General features: G+C 42.0%; 1 protein-coding gene across 3 annotated transcripts in view; it reads left to right on the top strand.

The window, feature by feature from the left end:
- il6r (interleukin 6 receptor) overlaps window positions 1-17831 on the top strand; it is a 75861-nt gene that overhangs the window by 49438 nt on the left and 8592 nt on the right. For all 3 annotated transcript variants that reach the window (XM_080753198.1, XM_080753199.1, XM_080753197.1), the window contains exons 7-9: window positions 845-1017; window positions 9736-9898; window positions 15836-15882. In XM_080753198.1, coding sequence (XP_080609324.1) covers window positions 845-1017; window positions 9736-9898; window positions 15836-15882 — 383 coding nt within the window. The remainder of the gene's footprint in view (window positions 1-844; window positions 1018-9735; window positions 9899-15835; window positions 15883-17831) is intronic.

The raw sequence follows: 17831 nt of genomic DNA, 5'->3' as shown, positions 1-17831 counted from the left end.
GGAGTGAATTTCAGAGAGCGTGAATAAAAAAATCAACCTCAAGTTTGCACACTGCTGCCCGTTTCGCGCACCACTCGGTCCCTTGCTCTCTCTATCTCTCTCTCTCCTTGCCCTGAAAAACGCATTTCGCAACGAAAAACGCAGCAGTGTGCAACCACCTTTACGCCACATCTCCAGTACTGACTTGATTATGCTTAGTTCAGTGGGGCATCAAGCACCGAAAATGGCCGACCTTCAAGCTCACACGCGTTGTGAGCTTAGAGGTCTGCTATTTTCGAGCATTTCTTCTTTTTTTTTCCACCAAAAGGCCCTTTTAGAAATGTCAGCCCCTGCCTCTCTAACATTCTCTGCACATATGGGACCCTTTCCTGGCTTATAGAATTTATTTTCCCACTTATTCCCAGGGTTCCCACGGTCATGAAAATACCTGGAAATATTTTGAAATTAGAAAAATATCTTTCCAGTACTGGAAAGGTTTTGGAATTGATCAAGGGTCCTGGAAGGTCCTGGAAAAAAATAGCTATGCATCGTCTTTTTGTTATTGATTTTGTTAAATGCCTCTGAAATGACAAATTCAACATTTGCCATAATTGTCAAATATTAGAGACAGAAATTGTGAAAATAGCAGATCCACATCACATGTGGGTCTGCTATTATACTGAGCGTTATTGAGCTGAATTATTGTTATATAGTCCTGGAAATCGGGTTAAATATTCTGGAAAGGTTTTGGAAATTAATTGGTAAAGATGTGTGGGAACCCTGTATTCCTCCCTCTCTCTCTCTCTCTCTCTCTCTCTCTCTCTCTCTCTCTCTCTCTCCCTCTCTCTCTCTCTCTCTCTCTCAGTGAAGCCAGACCCCCCGTCGAACGTGACCCTGTGGCAGGAGGAGGGTCAGGAGAGGAGGCTGCGGGTCACCTGGGGTCCCCCTCTGTCCTGGAAGAGCCATGACAACTACTACGTGCTGAAGTATGAGCTGCTGTACAGACCTCTGCAGTCCACCCTGGACAGCGTGGTGGAGGTACGTGGCACAGACCTCCCGCCTCTCCCCAAAGTGCATGGAGTCTCCCGGGAATAGTCTATATAGTCGGAGGCCTTAGGACAGGTGTTCCCAATTTTTTGGTCTCAGGGCACCCCATAAATATTGTTTTAATCCGAGGCACCCCTACATTATAATTTTCACTCCCAGCACCTTATATTTATAGCATATCGTTGTTGTCAGGTGGAAACCTTGTATGTCCAAAACCGTTCGTTTTGTATTTATCATCTATAAAATGTACTAAACTAGTGAAAACAGCAGATCTACAAGCACACAACGCCTCGCGTCGCGACTGTAAATAACTTTGTACTTCAAGTTTAAAATGATACTAAATATTTTTTCAAGGGTCCAAATGAATTCCAAATATTGTCAAATTATCTCGCGGCACCCCTGGACTGCCTCACGGCTCCCATCGACTTTCTATACAGGAGGAAAATACCCAGAATGTATTTAAGTAGGATGTTAGGGGTCTAACTAGGGCTTTGTCATGATGTTGAATCCTTTGCAAGCATTTGTTTTCCACAAAAAAACATTCCTTGGGCTACTAATGGCCCCAGAAAACGATGGTTTAGTGATGAAAAGTGATGCGCCATCACTTTTCACTGTTTTGTAGGCGTTTTCTAGCACGAAAAATCCCTAAGGCCTCCGACTAATATGCACAGCAGCGGTGTTAATTTTTTTCAGCAAATTTTGATTTAGTCTCTCTTAGTCTTTTGACTAACACACCATTTAGTCTTAGTCCTGTCTTAGTCTTCTGGAATTGTTTTAGTCTACTCTAGTCTTAGTCGACTAAATATCAACATATTAGCAACTAATATAGCCTGAAGTAATTAAAGCTGGTCATTTTTTCCATGTTTGGATACATAAAATAGGTATGTGGCTTTAATTTCATTGCAGTTACATACTAGGGCATTAACGACTTGTGATTTTTGCAAGTCGACTCGACTCAGTAAAAAGTTGAGTTGAAGTCGACTTTATCGTTTGATGACGTCATCACATCACACACGACCCCCCAATTATTTTTGGGGGTCCCCCAGATGATTAACTTAATGTGAAACATTGTTTTCTCACTCAACAGTAAACAAACCAACATAAAATTTAAGTGTATCGAGGGTATCTGCACATTTCTGAAGTGCCAATTTAAGGATGTTTTAATACCTCTAAAATGACAAATCAAACATTATCTAAATTGTCAAATATACAGAGCCAGAAATTGTGAAAATAGCCGATCTACATGCTCACAGAGCATGTAGATCGCTATTTTCACAATAGATTATTATTATTATTATTTTTTTTTTTTACTTTCGACTTTCTCTGGTGGGAGTCGACTTGTGTAATGAAGTCGACTTGTCGACTTTTTCGTTAATGCCCTATTACATACCTGACTGTATTAATTTTTACAGCCATTAGTCTTAGACTTAGATTTATTCTTAGTCTTTTGATAACACAAATACTAGTCTTAGTCTTATGACATTGTTTTAGTCAAGACTAGACTATCAAAATCTTGTAGTCTTTTAGTCTTGGTCTTGGTCGACAAAATGAACACAGGTGTTATGTTGACGTCATGGACAGTAGTCCTGTAGCAAGTCCTCAACATAATTATATTACAAATATTTTCATGAAAGTCAATGAGGAAATGAACGGGAGATCAACCTTTTCAGGCCGCGACCCCCCAAATTACCACCCTGACCAGCACTTTGAGTAACTTGAGGCATTACATTTTGTATGATACGGTTCTATTGTGAAAATAGACTATCTACATGTGAACACATTTGACACATTTTCATTTTAGAGGTATTATAGATTCTTCTTTTATTTTTATTTTTTTTTTACTTTCGACTTTCTCTGGTGGGAGTCGACTTGTGTAATGGTCAAATACAGGGGGCGGCCTGGCACTTGTATACAGAGACTGTTTCCCTTCTAGGTTGGTAAATGCTGGTTCTTATAGCTCCTTTGAACTTTTAATCACTAAGGTAGGGCGCAATCTCGTTTTTAGCTTTGGTCTAGATGTGGACAACATTGTTGCAAACGACATGACCACGACTGACCACAAATCCCTAGTTTTTAATATATCTTTTAATCCAGACTGTGTGGCCGGGACGCGAGTTAAAAACTCACGCCTGATAAATGAACGGTCAGCCCAAAAATTCTCAGCTGCTTTTAACAGTCTGACACTGCCTCCCAACGACAACAGAGATATTGATATTTTAGTCCATAGTTTTAACTCCCACTGCTTAGATATTTTAGATGTAGTCGCTCCTTTTAAATCTTGCACTGTCCGCACTTTAAATAAAGCTCCGTGGTTAAATGACGACATTCGCTGTCTACGCAGGAAGTGTAGAAGCGTTGAGCGCCGGTGGAAGTCCTCTAATCTTGAGGTCCACCGTTTACATCTTAAAACTCTTTTTAATGATTTTAACTCCATGGTCAAGGAGGCTAGAGCTGCTTATTTCGCCAAATTAATGACCTCCAGCAGGCGAAACCCTAAAGTACTATTTGACACAATCAATAACATTGTATGTCCACAAACACCTGACCCCCCTGTTTTTTCAGTAAATGATTGTAATAGCTTTCTCATGTTCTTTGTGAACAAAGTTGTTAGCATTAGGGCAAGCATCATCCCCTCCCCTCCCACTCCCCATCTAGTTCCTGACCATCAGTCCATTCTGGACTCCTTTGTTCCGATTTCAATCAGTCAATTAACAGAGCTTGTGACTAGCATGAAAACCTCCTCTAGTCCACTAGATGTCATTCCAACGACTTTTTTAAAGGATGTTTTTACCACCATAGGCCCATCTCTGCTCAACATTTTAAACCTCTCTTTAGTCTCTGGACAGGTCCCCTCCTATTTTAAAACCGCCACTGTACATCCACTTTTAAAAAAAACCTGGCTTAGATCCTGAATCTCCCAGCAATTATCGGCCGATTTCTAAGCTCCCTTTTATTTCAAAAATTTTAGAGAAAATCGTTGCCAATCAACTTTTAACAGTTTTAAATGACCACAGCATTTTAGATAAATTCCAGTCAGGTTTTAGACAAATGCACTCAACTGAGACAGCCCTTTTAAGAGTATCTAGTGATTTAATGATGGCTTCGGATGTAGGTAAAGGCACAATTCTGGTGCTTCTGGATATGAGTGCTGCTTTTGACACGCTGGACCACAATGTTTTAATAAATAGGCTTAGAAACCAGGTGGGAATCACAGGGAGGGCCCTAGATTGGTTCTCTTCTTATCTCGAGGATAGGAGTTTTTCAGTGGCTGTAGGCACACATGTGTCAACCTCCGCTCCTCTTTCATTTGGGGTCCCCCAGGGCTCAGTCCTAGGCCCAACCTTATTTGCACTTTATATGTTACCGCTAGGTCACCTTATCAGCACTTTTAACGGAATGTCTTATCACTTTTATGCAGACGATATACAACTTTATTATTCTTTTAATTCTAAGAGCCCTGATGATTTTAATTTTAATATCTTACATGAATGCTTGTCAGCCATAAAGGCCTGGTTATCGGAAAACTTCCTCCAGCTAAATGAGGCCAAGACAGAGGTGCTTATTGTTGCTCCAGAAAGCATTATTCCAAAGGTAATCGACTGTATCGGCCCCCTCAAAGACAATGTCCGCCCTAACCTCAGAAACCTTGGTGTTAATTTTAATCAATCCATGCATCTCGATACCCATATCTGTTCAATAACCCGGTCATGTTTTTTCCACCTTAGGAACATTGCTAAACTTAGATCAATTGTCACGTACCCAGAACTGGAAATGATCATTCATGCTTTTGTTTCATCTCGGCTTGACTACTGTAACTCACTTTTCACCTGCCTCAGCAAAGCCTCAATGGACCGCCTACAACTAATCCAAAATACTGCCGCCAGACTTCTCACCAGGTCCAGTAGAAGGTGCCACATCACCCCTGTCCTGGCCTCCCTGCACTGGCTCCCCATTAATTTCAGGGTCCAGTTCAAAGTCCTAGTGCTCGCGTACAGAGCTCTGCATGATCAGGCTCCGAGCTATTTAAAAGATCTGGTCAATCGCTATGAGCCTGAAAGGGCCCTAAGGTCTGCTGAGCAGGGTCTGTTAATAATTCCAAGGACTCATTTAAAAACAAAAGGTGATAAGGCTTTTCAAGCTGTTGCCCCCAAACTCTGGAACGCTCTTCCACAAGCCTTGAGATTTGCAGCCTCTGTCGATATTTTTAAAAAGAACCTCAAAACGTTATTATTTGAACAGGCATTTGTTATTGGGATTTGATTTTAATTTATATTTCTTAGTAACTAACTGTATAGCCTGTTTCCTACTTGCCTTGTTTTCATTTTGTTTTTATTGTGTTTTTTCTTTCAATGCCTGTACAGCACTTTGTGAGATCTCTCTGTAAAAGGTGCTATATAAATAAAATTTACTTACTTACTTACTTACTATTAAAGTCCTTAAATTGTCACTTTAGAAATGTGCCTATACCGTCTATAACTTAAACTTCATGTTTGTTTGTTGAGAGAGAAAACAATGTTGCACGTTAAGCTAATCATCTGGGGACCCCCCAAAATAATTTGGGGAACCCCCTGGGGGTCCCGACCCACAGGTTGAGAACCACTGCTCTATAGCTCTGTCTGAGCAAAAGGAACCGTGAGCGTCAGGAAGCTGCTCCAGCGGTTCTGTTTTTTTTTTTATGATGACCTGCCCAACACCCGTGGCCTTTATCAAGACGAACAGTTGACACACAATTATATTTTCACCATCATAATTATTATTTATGTCGAGCTGGCTGCCATCAGTACGTTTTAGTTTCACTTTTCACCTGACGCGGAGATGTCAAGTGCCCTCGCACCTCGTTAACCTTGCTGCTGCAAGCAACTTTATTTGATTTAAAAACGAGGCGAGCGATACGTGCATGCGTGCAGATGTGTCCTTTTGTCAGGTTTGAGCAGCTGCTCCCTCAGTGCTCTTGCTTTTGTTTTTATGTTAACCCATTTAGAGCGAGTACACATTATTGTGTATCATTATTTTATGCTTTAACTATTGAAAAACAGCATACAAGCTCGCAGCGTGGCACCGAGTGCCGCGCTGCGAGCTTGTAGATCTGCTATTTTTGTCTTTTGAATCCTTCTAATGTTTTTTGAAAAACCCTATGTTTCTATGTCAGCAATCTGGCCAGCCATCGTCAAAGAAAAGATCCTTCACTTGAACTGGAGCTCAGTTAGTCTGTTCTTGAGAGACTATGTCAGTGGTTCTCAAACCGTTTCATGTGAAGGACCCCCAAACTGATATTTATTTGGCCACGGACCCCCATCTCAAAATATCTAGTTCCAGGGACCCCCCAGAAGCAAAATTTGAGTTACAAACGTTCGCTTTAAAAATACATATATTCAAAGATTTGCACACATTTTCACAACTTTTTCAAAAATGGCAGATCTACAAGCTTGCAGCGCGGCACTCGGTGCCGCGCTTCAAGGTTGTAGATCTGCTATTTTTCAATAGTTAAAGCATTCAATAATCCTAGGCCTAAATTAATATTATCCATAGGGTGGCCACCAGCAGGACCTCAGAAAGGAGGACCCTTTTCCGGGGTGCACCGTATGGGACCCCCAAATTGATATGTAGCTGGGGCGCTCTCCATTCCGACATGTCGTCACTCCGACAGTGACTTCTTATTGTCGGAGTGGCAACACTTCCATAGAGGTTAAGGTTAGGGTTAGGGTAAGAGATAGGGTTAGTGTCTGTCGGAAAGGAGACATGTCGGAATGGAGAGATGCACTCTTAGTCGCGGACCCCCTTCTCAATATATTTTGTGCCAGCCAGGGACCCACATATTATTCCAAATTTGTACAGTTTTTGAAAAAAAAAATGGGGGAAAGAATAGATCAAGCTCATAGCTTGTAGATCGGCTATTTACGAATATAGTGTAAAATAGGTTTAAAGTGGTTTAAACTAAGACTGGGCAGCCTACCTCCTTTATTTATGCACCCAAATAATCACAAATTATTTTACTTTATGATGGGCCTAACAGTGTATCTTTTTTGCAATTATTCTTGAGTTAAATTGTCCCATTTGAAATCTAATCCACATGACTGGCATAGCAGAAATAATAGAACAGAGAGACGGGAAGGGGAGATATGGGTACTAGATAGCTCAGCTGCAGTTATTTTGTTGCTAGTGACTAGAGGAAAACCTAGCAGCAACCAGTGTTGGGTAGCGTTACTTTTTTTGGTAATATATACTGATTACTTATTACCTTCATTTTAAAGTAATATTTTTCATTACATATTACTGTCTGCACTAGGGTAATATGTAATATATTACTTATTACTTTAACGTTTCTTTTACCAAAATGTTTAAATTGAACAATTACATATATATATATATATATATATATATATGTTACGGTTAGTTTGGGTAACTCGGTTAGACTGTGGTAAGAGCGCTTGTTTTGTCGTTCACCACACACCAATCACCACCAGATGGCGACGACAGCCATTCACAAGTGAAGGCGCTGACGTCACTCGTTTGCGACTCTCTTTCTTTATTTACTAGCCTAGCCTAGCCTAGCCTAGCCTAGCCTAGCCTAGCCTAGCCTAGCCTAGCCTAGCCTAGCCTAGCTTGTAAGGCCTGGGCATAAATATAACGATTGCATTCACCACGGCTTCGTAACTCGCGCGGCCGGCCCTGGCCCGCTCTTCGCGGCCACTCGCGCCTGCGGCGCTCGGGGGCGAAGAGCAGGTCCGCTGGCCTTCGCGCCGCTTGCAATGTCGTGGACAATCGAGCGGCTCCGCCTGGAGGACGTTGTTGTGGCGACCGCTTGTTCCGCCCCGTGCCGCACGGCGAGCGCTCCGTTTCTCTATCTAACCGTTTCTCTATCTAACCGTGACATATATATATATATACCTGTATGTATATATATATATATATATATATATATATATATATATATATATTTTTTACAAATTGGCCTATCAATAAATAATGTCATTATATTGCAGCCTATAGGCCTACTGTAGTGTACAGTAATACTATATAGGCCAATTGTTTCAATTATTAAATGTAGTGTGTTTATTTATCTGACTTAAAAGATTAAACAAATTCCATCTTGTAGAAAATGTACTAATTCTTAATATTTTGGACAAAAGAGCACATTTTACATCAAGCTGCCCAGATGTCCAGTATCCCTATACATTGACACCCAGTTGCTATACACAACGAAAATGATTGGATTTATCAGATTTGACAATAATTCCATATCAGGAGATGCTTTGTGTGACACTGCTGCGTGCTGCTGGGGTGTTCTGTGTTTCTGACATTACTTTAGCTCTTGTTTTGGGCATGTTTTATCGGACAGCCCGTGCGCCGGAAAAACATCCACCAACACAGCGCTACAGTTCATGGGTGGGAGATATAAACCAGGCATTTGATAGTTCTCAGTAATGCATACATTTTAGCGTGTGTTTTCTCTTCATTTGTTGAAATGTTGTGGAATTTAGTAGCTTACTAGGCTAATAATCATTCTAAACACCTGGGCGTGCTGACTCACTGTGCGCAATGGTTTCCAGGCACTCGAATCCACTGACAGTGCGTGCGTGGCTCAGGCATGTACACACATAGACATCAAAGGGGGCTTGAGCCCCTGCCCTTTTATCCGTCTGTAAAAAGTGCCCTCTTCAGACCATGAATGCATTTCTTTACTATGGTATAATAAATGCAAATGCCCCCTTTCCATACCATAACTGAACTCCCTCAGCCCCTGCCTCTCTAACATGTCAGCCCCCTGCCTCTCTAACATTCTCTGCAAGTCCCTGTGTATCTGTGCCGTTCTGTGCGGGGCAGCAGCAGCGCATCAGCCACAGAACTTGAGAGGAAGGCTGAAGGCACAGGAGGTAGGCTATAACTGGGTCCCACGACAAAAATCCCTTCCATATTGGCTCAAAACGGGACGACGGGACCCTGGTTGGTGACGTGGAAAGTAAGGCAGTAATATATTACAGATGACAACTACTACTACCTTATTGCACAACCCCTTTGAAGTTCAAAGGGAGCAATTAAAAGCTCTGGCTGAGCTGACCAGCTTTAGCCCACCCCCGACAGCACGGTCAAAAACCGGACTGTCCGGCGTGAATCCGGACGAATGGCCACCCTAATTATCCACCTGTTTCTGCGAGAATTTACTTATCTGCGGGACACTTCCGGTTAGCAGCAGACATACAAGCTCACGTCGCGTCACAGATGCAACCGTTGTGAGCTTGTAGATCACACTCGGCTGCGGCGCCGGAAGCTGCCGCACACCTTCTGCGCAATGCACGATGGGATGTTGGAAAGTTGTGGATAGATTAGTTAATTAACGGTAACCCATTTAGGCCTAGAATTATTGAATGCTTTAACCAGTGAAAAATAGCAGATATACAAACTCACAGCGCGGCACCGAGTGCCGCGCTGCGAGCTTGTAGATCTGCTATTTTTGAAAAAGTCATGAAAATGTGTGCAAATGTGTGTCTGAAAGTAAAAACAGAGAGATGTGTCGGGACTCGCGGTGGATAGCTCTTCACCGCGAGTAATGACGTAATGTTGTAGTTTTATGACTTAAAAAGACTACACCGCGGTGGATAGCTTATCACCGCGGTGCCTGCTATGATAGGGGCTTGATAAGGGCTTTAGAGCCTTGAGTCGACTTGTCGACTTTTTGGTTAACGCCCTAGAGTGCTCTAATATGCGCAGATCCCTGGAGAGAAGGTGTACTGGCAGGTGAAGAGGCACGACTGTTACACCATCACAGACGCCCTGCCCGGGATGCAGTACTCTGTCCAGCTGAGAGCCAAGGACGAATGGGAAGGGCACTGGAGTGACTGGAGCACGCCCGTCTACGGACACACCTGGACAGGTTGGTGCACACTGCACGCACGCACGTACGCACACACACACACGCAGTGGTGTAAAGTAACTAAGTAATTTTACTTAAAGGGGGCCTGTCACCTAAAGGCTTACTGTCACTTTAAGAATCATCTTAAAAAAACAAGTTAATAGTTTTATGATGTCATTGTGGGGATGCGCAATTATAAGCCAATCATATAAGCGAATCAAATTAATTGTCTGTATAGCCTGACTGTATGACTACTTACTGTACTGGTCAGCTGTTGTTGGGCAGATTACACTGAGACAGTTTCAGACTGTTTCAGGATCCACACTGGAGAAAGACCACATGACCTACTGTATCATACTATTATAATTTCGGGGCTGACAGCGGACCTTTAAAGGGATATTCCACTTTCAACAGGGGAGCAGTGGTAGGGCCTCTCTCCACATACACACCCATTGTAACTTCAAACTCCATTTTAACCATGATAAATTCATTAAAAACACACATTATTTTTTCTGGTGACTCATTTTACCTTCCTAAATACGTGAGCAGGCCGTGTTTTTTCGATAGCTTTTTTCATTTATTTGTAATAATTATTTGGGAAAATGGAAAAAATGAAATACAAAAAGATTATTATTACAAATAAATAAAAAAGGTTATCGAAAAAACATGGCCTGCTCACATATTAGGAGGGTATTATGAGTCACCAGAAAAAATAATGGGTGTTTTTAATGAATCTATCATGGTTAAAATGAAGTTTGAAGTTACAATGGGTGTGTGTGGGGAGAGGCCCTGGGCCTGGAGGGCCTGGTAACATTTACATCAAATATCTAAATATGCAATCAAGCTAATTAAAAACTGTTCAGGGTATTCATAAAAGCCTGATTAGATGATAAAATTACCAAAAGTGTTTTTGAAAGTGAAATATCCCTTTAAGTACTGTACTTAAAGGGGGCGTGACTCCGGCCGAAATTTAACATTATGATACAGTAGGTCACGTGGTGTTTCTTCAAACAGTCTGAAAAGGAGGCGGGGCCGTATCAGTTAGTAGTGAATGTATACTTCGTCCGTCGTGCGGTGCCGCGCAATGTATACTTCGTCCGTTGTGCGGTGCCGCGCACAACGTGATGGCTTGTTGTTAGCGTATAGCCCATGGTGTAGCCCGGCTAACGCTGCACCGCACGGCTATTTGCGAGAGCTATTGTGTGTGTACACACACACACACACGTGCGAAAGCACACACACACAGGCTACACACACACACAGAGTGTATGAGCCGCCCAGGGACCTCAGTCCGGCCGCAGTGCTCCGGTGTGACAGCAGGACATGGCTTTGCTCCGGTCGGTCTGGTGCTCCAGTCAGGTTAGCGCAAGAGACAGTAGGGTATGGCCGACAAAACCGTATCGTAGACGGGGAGAAGCGTGTTGACCCTCGTACACCTTTTTTGACACCTTTTTTGAAGAAGACATGTACTTTTTTATCGGTCTAACCATTGATTTTATAGCGAATGATATATCATTTTTACCCCTAGAACTGATTGTTTTAAAGTTGGTTTAGAAAGTCGGAAACACACCTCGGACAGCTTTTTTTGGGGCAGTTTCAAAAGATAATGATATGGATAATCGACTCCGCCCCTCCCCCCATATTAACCCAATCAAATTAATTTATTTCAGTTACTGTACAGAAAGTACTACTTTCAGTACAGTAACTACAATAAATTAATTTGATTGGGTCATTTAACATGGGGGTACATGACATCATTAAAAAGATTGGCTAATTTGATAGCCATAATTAGCTGTTTTGGCCGTGTCATGCCCACTTTAAGTACAGTTTTGAGTAGGGATGGAGCTCGTTATTTTTTATTGATAATGAGCACCTTATCTATCCTGCTTGTTGAGCCGGGCTTTTCAAGCCCACTAGTGAGCGTTTTCTAATTTTTGTGGAAAGATATGAGACAACAAATTCAACAGAACTGGTATCTTTTTTTATTGGCCAGTTGTTGTGACTGAGTTTGTTGCTGACAACAATCTAAGAAGATGACAATTCACCCTTTGTTAGCCTCCTGGTTGGTCCCTGACTGACCAACCAGCAGGCTCTATCTGCCTTGTCCCATCCTGGTTCCGCCTTTTTTATGTTGAATTAGCTAAAACGTAGTTTTTGGAGTAATAAAAACATTTGAAAACATGCTGATTCACTATGCTGCCACTGAGCAGCTCCAATTGACTGAAACAGAGTTTGAAATTAGAATTGAACACACAGAATAACAATATGAAGCAACTGAATTAACATGACAGTGGATGGAATGTCCCACTGAATGTCCCACCAAGACACAGCAACCAATGGGTGTGGAGAGGGGCATGACAATGGGCGGGACTTGACAAAGGGTGAATTGTTGACAAGTGTAACACATATCATTAAATATCATTAAAACAATTATTCATTAGTGTGCAATAAGTGTTAAATGGTTTATATTATGGATAGTGTTGTAATAATGTCTTGATCGACTCTTTGTCTTGATTGTTTAAAGATCATGGGCCGATATGCTCTATAACAAGCTTGATAAGCCCAAAGCTTATTGATACCGGGTAGTCAATAAATCTGTTATCGGGTTATCAAGCTACCCTTGTTTAGGGCTACATCCCTAGTTTTGAGGTACTTTTACTTTACTGGAGTATTTCCAATTATCAGTACTTTTACTTCTACTCCACTACATTCTAGATAAAAAAAAAAAAAAAGTTACTTGTTACTTTACAGATATCAATTATAATATTATAAAACATACAGGAACCACTTTGGTAGGAGTTGCGTTAACATTTAGCTTGACTCGATCTGTTCCATTCTGAAAATAACCGATCTACATCCTCACAACACCATTTAGATCTGCTATTTTAACAACATATGCCTCTAATATTTGGCAATTTCACCAATGTTTGACCAGAGGTACTAAAAAGGTCTTGAATCCCAGGGGGGTCCAGGGGAAAAATCCGCCTAAAATGCATGCCCAAATTAGAACAGTTGTGGACACTACAATGATAATGGCTACTCTTGACCCACCAAATGTAAGCTAACCCCTGACAATTCACAAATGCAGTGTAAAACATCACATTTCTCTTACCAAATTGTAATGCTGTGATCACTTACTATGGAAAAGAGGATTGAAAAACACCTCCGCCTATGGAAAATGTGTATACACTTAAACGTTATGTGGGTTTGTTTACAGTTGAGTGAGAAAACTATGTTGCACATTAAGTTAGTCATTTGGGGGTCTCGGCCCACAGGTCGAGAACTACTGTTATAGGAAACATTTGAGCCCATGGAGGCGTTTGGTTTTGAAATGAGTGTATAGTAGGCACGTGCACACAGACATCAAAGGGGGCTTGAGCCCCTGCCCTTTTACCCTTCTGTAAAAAGTGCCCTCTCCAGATGCATACTAATGCCCTAGTATGATGCAGTTTTCACTTTGGTGAAAGAAATGCAAATGCCTTCTTTCCATGCCATACCTGAAGGCAGCATTCAAGAGAATTGCCTTGTTCCAAACCCTCCTGAACTTGAATGCAGCACCTTATGTTGAAAGCATTTAATAGAAATATAATTAGAATGCATGCCGTTACGCCACATCTCCAGTATTGACTTGATAGATAGATAGATAGATAGATAGATAGATAGATAGATAGATAGATAGATAGATAGATAGATAGATAGATAGATACCATTATTATCCCACAGTATCCCAGAGGCAGCACAGCAGTTTAAGGTTACAAAATACAAAGAGGTAAGAAAAAGAGTAATGTTGTGTACAGTCAAAAAAGCAAGGCATAAGAAAGAAGAATATAAACATAAGTGTCAAAAAAGCTGTCATAAAAAGAAAGAAGAATATATAATGTACATAAAGTGACCAAGAAACATTCAACGCTCAAGTGACACGCCACACACTAAAAAGCAAAGCTCAAAGCACGACTTAACAAACAGTGCCAAACTAAAGTGTACATAACAGTCAAGTCAGTGCAACACAAGTATCTCACCGCCATGTCAACACAGCAATAGTACGCAATTCAACCAACACAATACCCAATAGTGCAGGCAGTAGCGTCAGTTCAGAAAAAAAGCTAAGGTATGGCAACATGACTAGTGTCTTGCACGCGCGCCTTCATGTGCGTGCAAGACACCAGTCATGTTGCCATACCTTAGCAAAAGGCATGATACATTTATTATGAAGTACATTCTATTTTTCCCCCTGTTTCTATGGTTTCTTGGGCTGGATATGGCAGCCTGGAACAGTTGTTCAAGTTCAGCTAAACTTGGCATATTAGTAAACATGCCACAATTAACAATAATGCATTGCACCTGTGCAGCTGACCTGCGGAACCTGGGAATATACCATTTTGTCAAGATGGGGAGAATACAAGTGTGGAGAATATAATTATATTTATAATACCTTGTTAAAGTGACCGTTTTGTAAAATTTTGCATTTGCAGTTATTTTAATGTAATTTAACAACATAATAATCAGCACCGATAGACAAAGAGACATTCATGGATTTGTATTTAAAAGTAACTTTTATTTCCCCCCCTGGACCCAATTGACGCCCCTGAGTGCAGGGCCAAAAATCCATAGTCCAAGTCCATAGTCAGTGCAAATAAATCAAGAATAAGAAAAAAACTTGATAATGGTTAGTCCAGTGTGGTATCAAGCACCGAAAATAGCCGAACTCCACGTGAGCTTGGAGGTCTGCTATATGTTTTCGATTTTTTCATCCAAAGTCCCTTTAGGAGATGTCAGCCCCTGCCTCTCAAACATTCTCTGCACATCCCTGGTGTACAGTGTGAGAACAGATAATCCCAGCAGCATTAGAAGAGCAGGGTGTTGTTGGCTTAAAAGGAACAGACAGTCAGAGTCAGGCTGTCCTGAGTGAACCTGAACAAACACCTTGACCTTCATCATCGCGCCTGCGACGAGTCACACACACACACGCACACACGCACACGCACACGCACACGCACACGCACACACGCACACACGCACACCCACACACACACACACACACACACACACACACGCACACACGCACACACGCACACCCACTCGCACGCGCACACACAAAAGTTTCCATGACAACCGAGGGTGGGCGGGGGTAATTTCCTTCCTAGTTTCCTGTTCGGTGGGGTGGAATGAACATTAACCCACTGTGCGTGTGTGTGTGTGTGTGCGTGCGTGCGTGTGTGTGTGTGTGTTTGTGTGTGTGTGTGTGTGTGTGTGTGTGTGTGTGTGTGTGTGTGTGTGTGTGTGTGTGTGTGTGTGTGTGTGTGTGTGTGTGTGTGTGTGTGTGTGTGTGTGTGTGTGTGCGTGCGTGCGTGCGTGCGTGCGTGCGTGCGTGTGTTCCTCACTTGAGTCATTCACGCATCTTCACTCCTTCCACAGACCAGTGAAGGAGTGAGCGACAAACTGTCTGCACATCTGGGGAACACAAAAACAATAACGTAATCCATTAGTAGGTCAAATGGAACCAAAATAAACCTGTAAGGCAGGGCTCTTCAACAGGGGGTCCGGGACCCCAGGGGGGTCCTCAGAGTTACTACTGGGGGTCCTCCAAATAGTTCCATATAGCTACTCTTGGTCTATGGATAAAAGTGTGTAATCTCTGTGTTAGTGTCAAGGTGGGTTTGTCCATATGTGTCGAGTGTCTCCAAAAAGGAACATCCCAAATAAGACCTTTTACGATCTTTTTTTTTTCCTTTTAATTTGTTGCTGCATTCAAGTTCAGGAGAGTTTTGACAAGGCAATTCTCTTGAATGCTGCCTTCAGGTATGGCATGGAAAGAGGGCATTTGCATTTCTTTCACCATAGTAAAACTTGCATTTATGGTCTGGAAAGGGCACTTTTTTACAGACAGATAAAATTTCTATGTGTGCACGTGCCTGTCAGAGTGTGACCCTGTGGTTTCTCTGTCCTCTCCTCCTCCAGCTCAGACCTCCACGGTGTTGTCCACTGATGACCTGTCCATCACCATGGTAACTGTCTGTCTGTCTGTCTGTCTGTCTGTCTGTCTGTCTGTCTGTCTGTCTGTCTGTCTGTCTGTCTTACTGTCCCTCCGCCCACAGTGTCCACAGCCAATTCTTTTCTGATCATTAAAAAAAAAGAAAATAAATGTTCCACCTGACGCCCATTTCACGACGGCAACCTGAACCTGTTTACCACACGCATGACTGAACAGGTCATTTTGACCTTTTTTTAGATTTAGAAATGGAATTAGGAAACACTCAAAAACAATTATTTCATATTTACAAAACGTCTCAAATGGTAAAAAAAAAAAAAGAAACTTGGCTTGTATATCGTTGTCGGGTGAAAACCTTGTATGTCCAAAACCGTTGGTTTTGCATTTATCATTTTTAAAATGATTTAAACTAGTGAAAACAGCCGATCTACAAGCACACAACGCCTCGCGCCGCGAGGCGTTGTGTGCTTGTAGATCGGCTGTTTTCACTACTTTTGTGCGACGGCCTTGTACAATGAAGCAGGGCTTTACTTTGCGAAATAACGTACACATTTGAAACTTGGAGTTACGAGGTTTCTGCCCGACAACAACGATATTAACAACTTGGGAGCCAAACTCGTTCAGGGACGAGTTATGGCCACTAGGTGTCCCCCTGCCAATCTCGTTGACAGACGAGGCAACGAAGAGTTAACTGTACGTGCCTGCAGCTGCCCTCTGAATGACCCGAGTCCATTACGTCACCCCCCAGCTGCAGGCAGGAAGACTGGGGGAGAAAATGCGAGGCAGTTTACATTGCTTTACATTCTACTTTGAAACATAAGAAGGGCTTTATCTATGAATGAGATGAAAACAACGCCAGGGAAGCAGAGATCTGATTGTTTTCACGGCGACACTTTACCGCGATGGTCAGCCCCGGTTTGGATTTTAGTTTCGCGAGCGTTTGTAAACAAATGGATTATCCTCCTCAATCGTCAGTGGACACTCACGTGCACACGCACGGATCTTCCGAGGCTCTTCAAAATAAAGCGTAAGTGAACGACGGCAGCAGCTACAGCTAGAATGTTAGAAACCTTGGCTTCCGTTGTGTTAAGGAAATGTCATGAAAGGGCAAATTTCTGAGAGTTTCGGAGCAAACCCAAACCACCTCAAAATCTCCGAATCAGGCCCAGTCATGGGACCTGGAAAAATACCTCAAAGTGTCTTTGAAATCCTCATGGTTTTCTGAAAAAAACGTTTCTTTATCTGTGGTGCTCAACGTTTTTAATGTCAAGGACCCCTAGAATTATATGTATTTGACCGCTGACCCCCGTCTCAAAATATTTAGTTCCAGGGACCACCCAGAAGCATATATATTCAAAGTTTTGCACAAATGTTCACAATGTCCTTTTTTTTTTTGCAGATCTACAGGCTCACTCGGTATCACGTCATGAGCTTGTATATCTGCTGAATAGCCAAAGTATTAAAAATATATATAGATAAATATTAGGGCTGGGATGCGATAAAAAAAAATATATATATAATAATCAGAGGCTTTGTAATTAATTAATCGAAATTAATCGCATGTTTAATCGCATATAAATATTTGACCTGAGAAGCATTTTTTTTTCAAGTAAAACTCATCTTGTTGTACGAGTGAATCAACAAGTGAGTTTTTTTAAATCTAAATTTCGCATCCACTGGGCCAAGCAAAGCGCTCTGATCGGCTACTTCTCCCTTTGCGTGTGTTGTCTCTTCTTGGTTGGTGCATCGCTATGATCGGTATGCCCGAAACTGAAGGTTCTGTGGTGCAAAAACTAAGTGTGATTAAAATGCGTACATTTTTTTAACCGCATAAATATTCTGTAATGAATTAGTCGCAACTAATCAGTTAAAGTCCCAGCCCTATACCAATGGTAGTCAATGTGCCTATAGGTGAAGACATCACAGCTTCCTTCAAAAAGGCCATAAGGTCAAGTGTTTATCTCT

This window comes from Nannobrachium achirus, assembly GCF_963921795.1.
Source record: "Nannobrachium achirus genome assembly, chromosome: 2".
In the NCBI taxonomy this organism is placed as follows: domain Eukaryota; kingdom Metazoa; phylum Chordata; class Actinopteri; order Myctophiformes; family Myctophidae; genus Nannobrachium; species Nannobrachium achirus.
The sequence above is the reverse complement of the archived record's forward strand: the minus strand, read 5'-3'. Positions and strand labels throughout refer to the sequence as shown.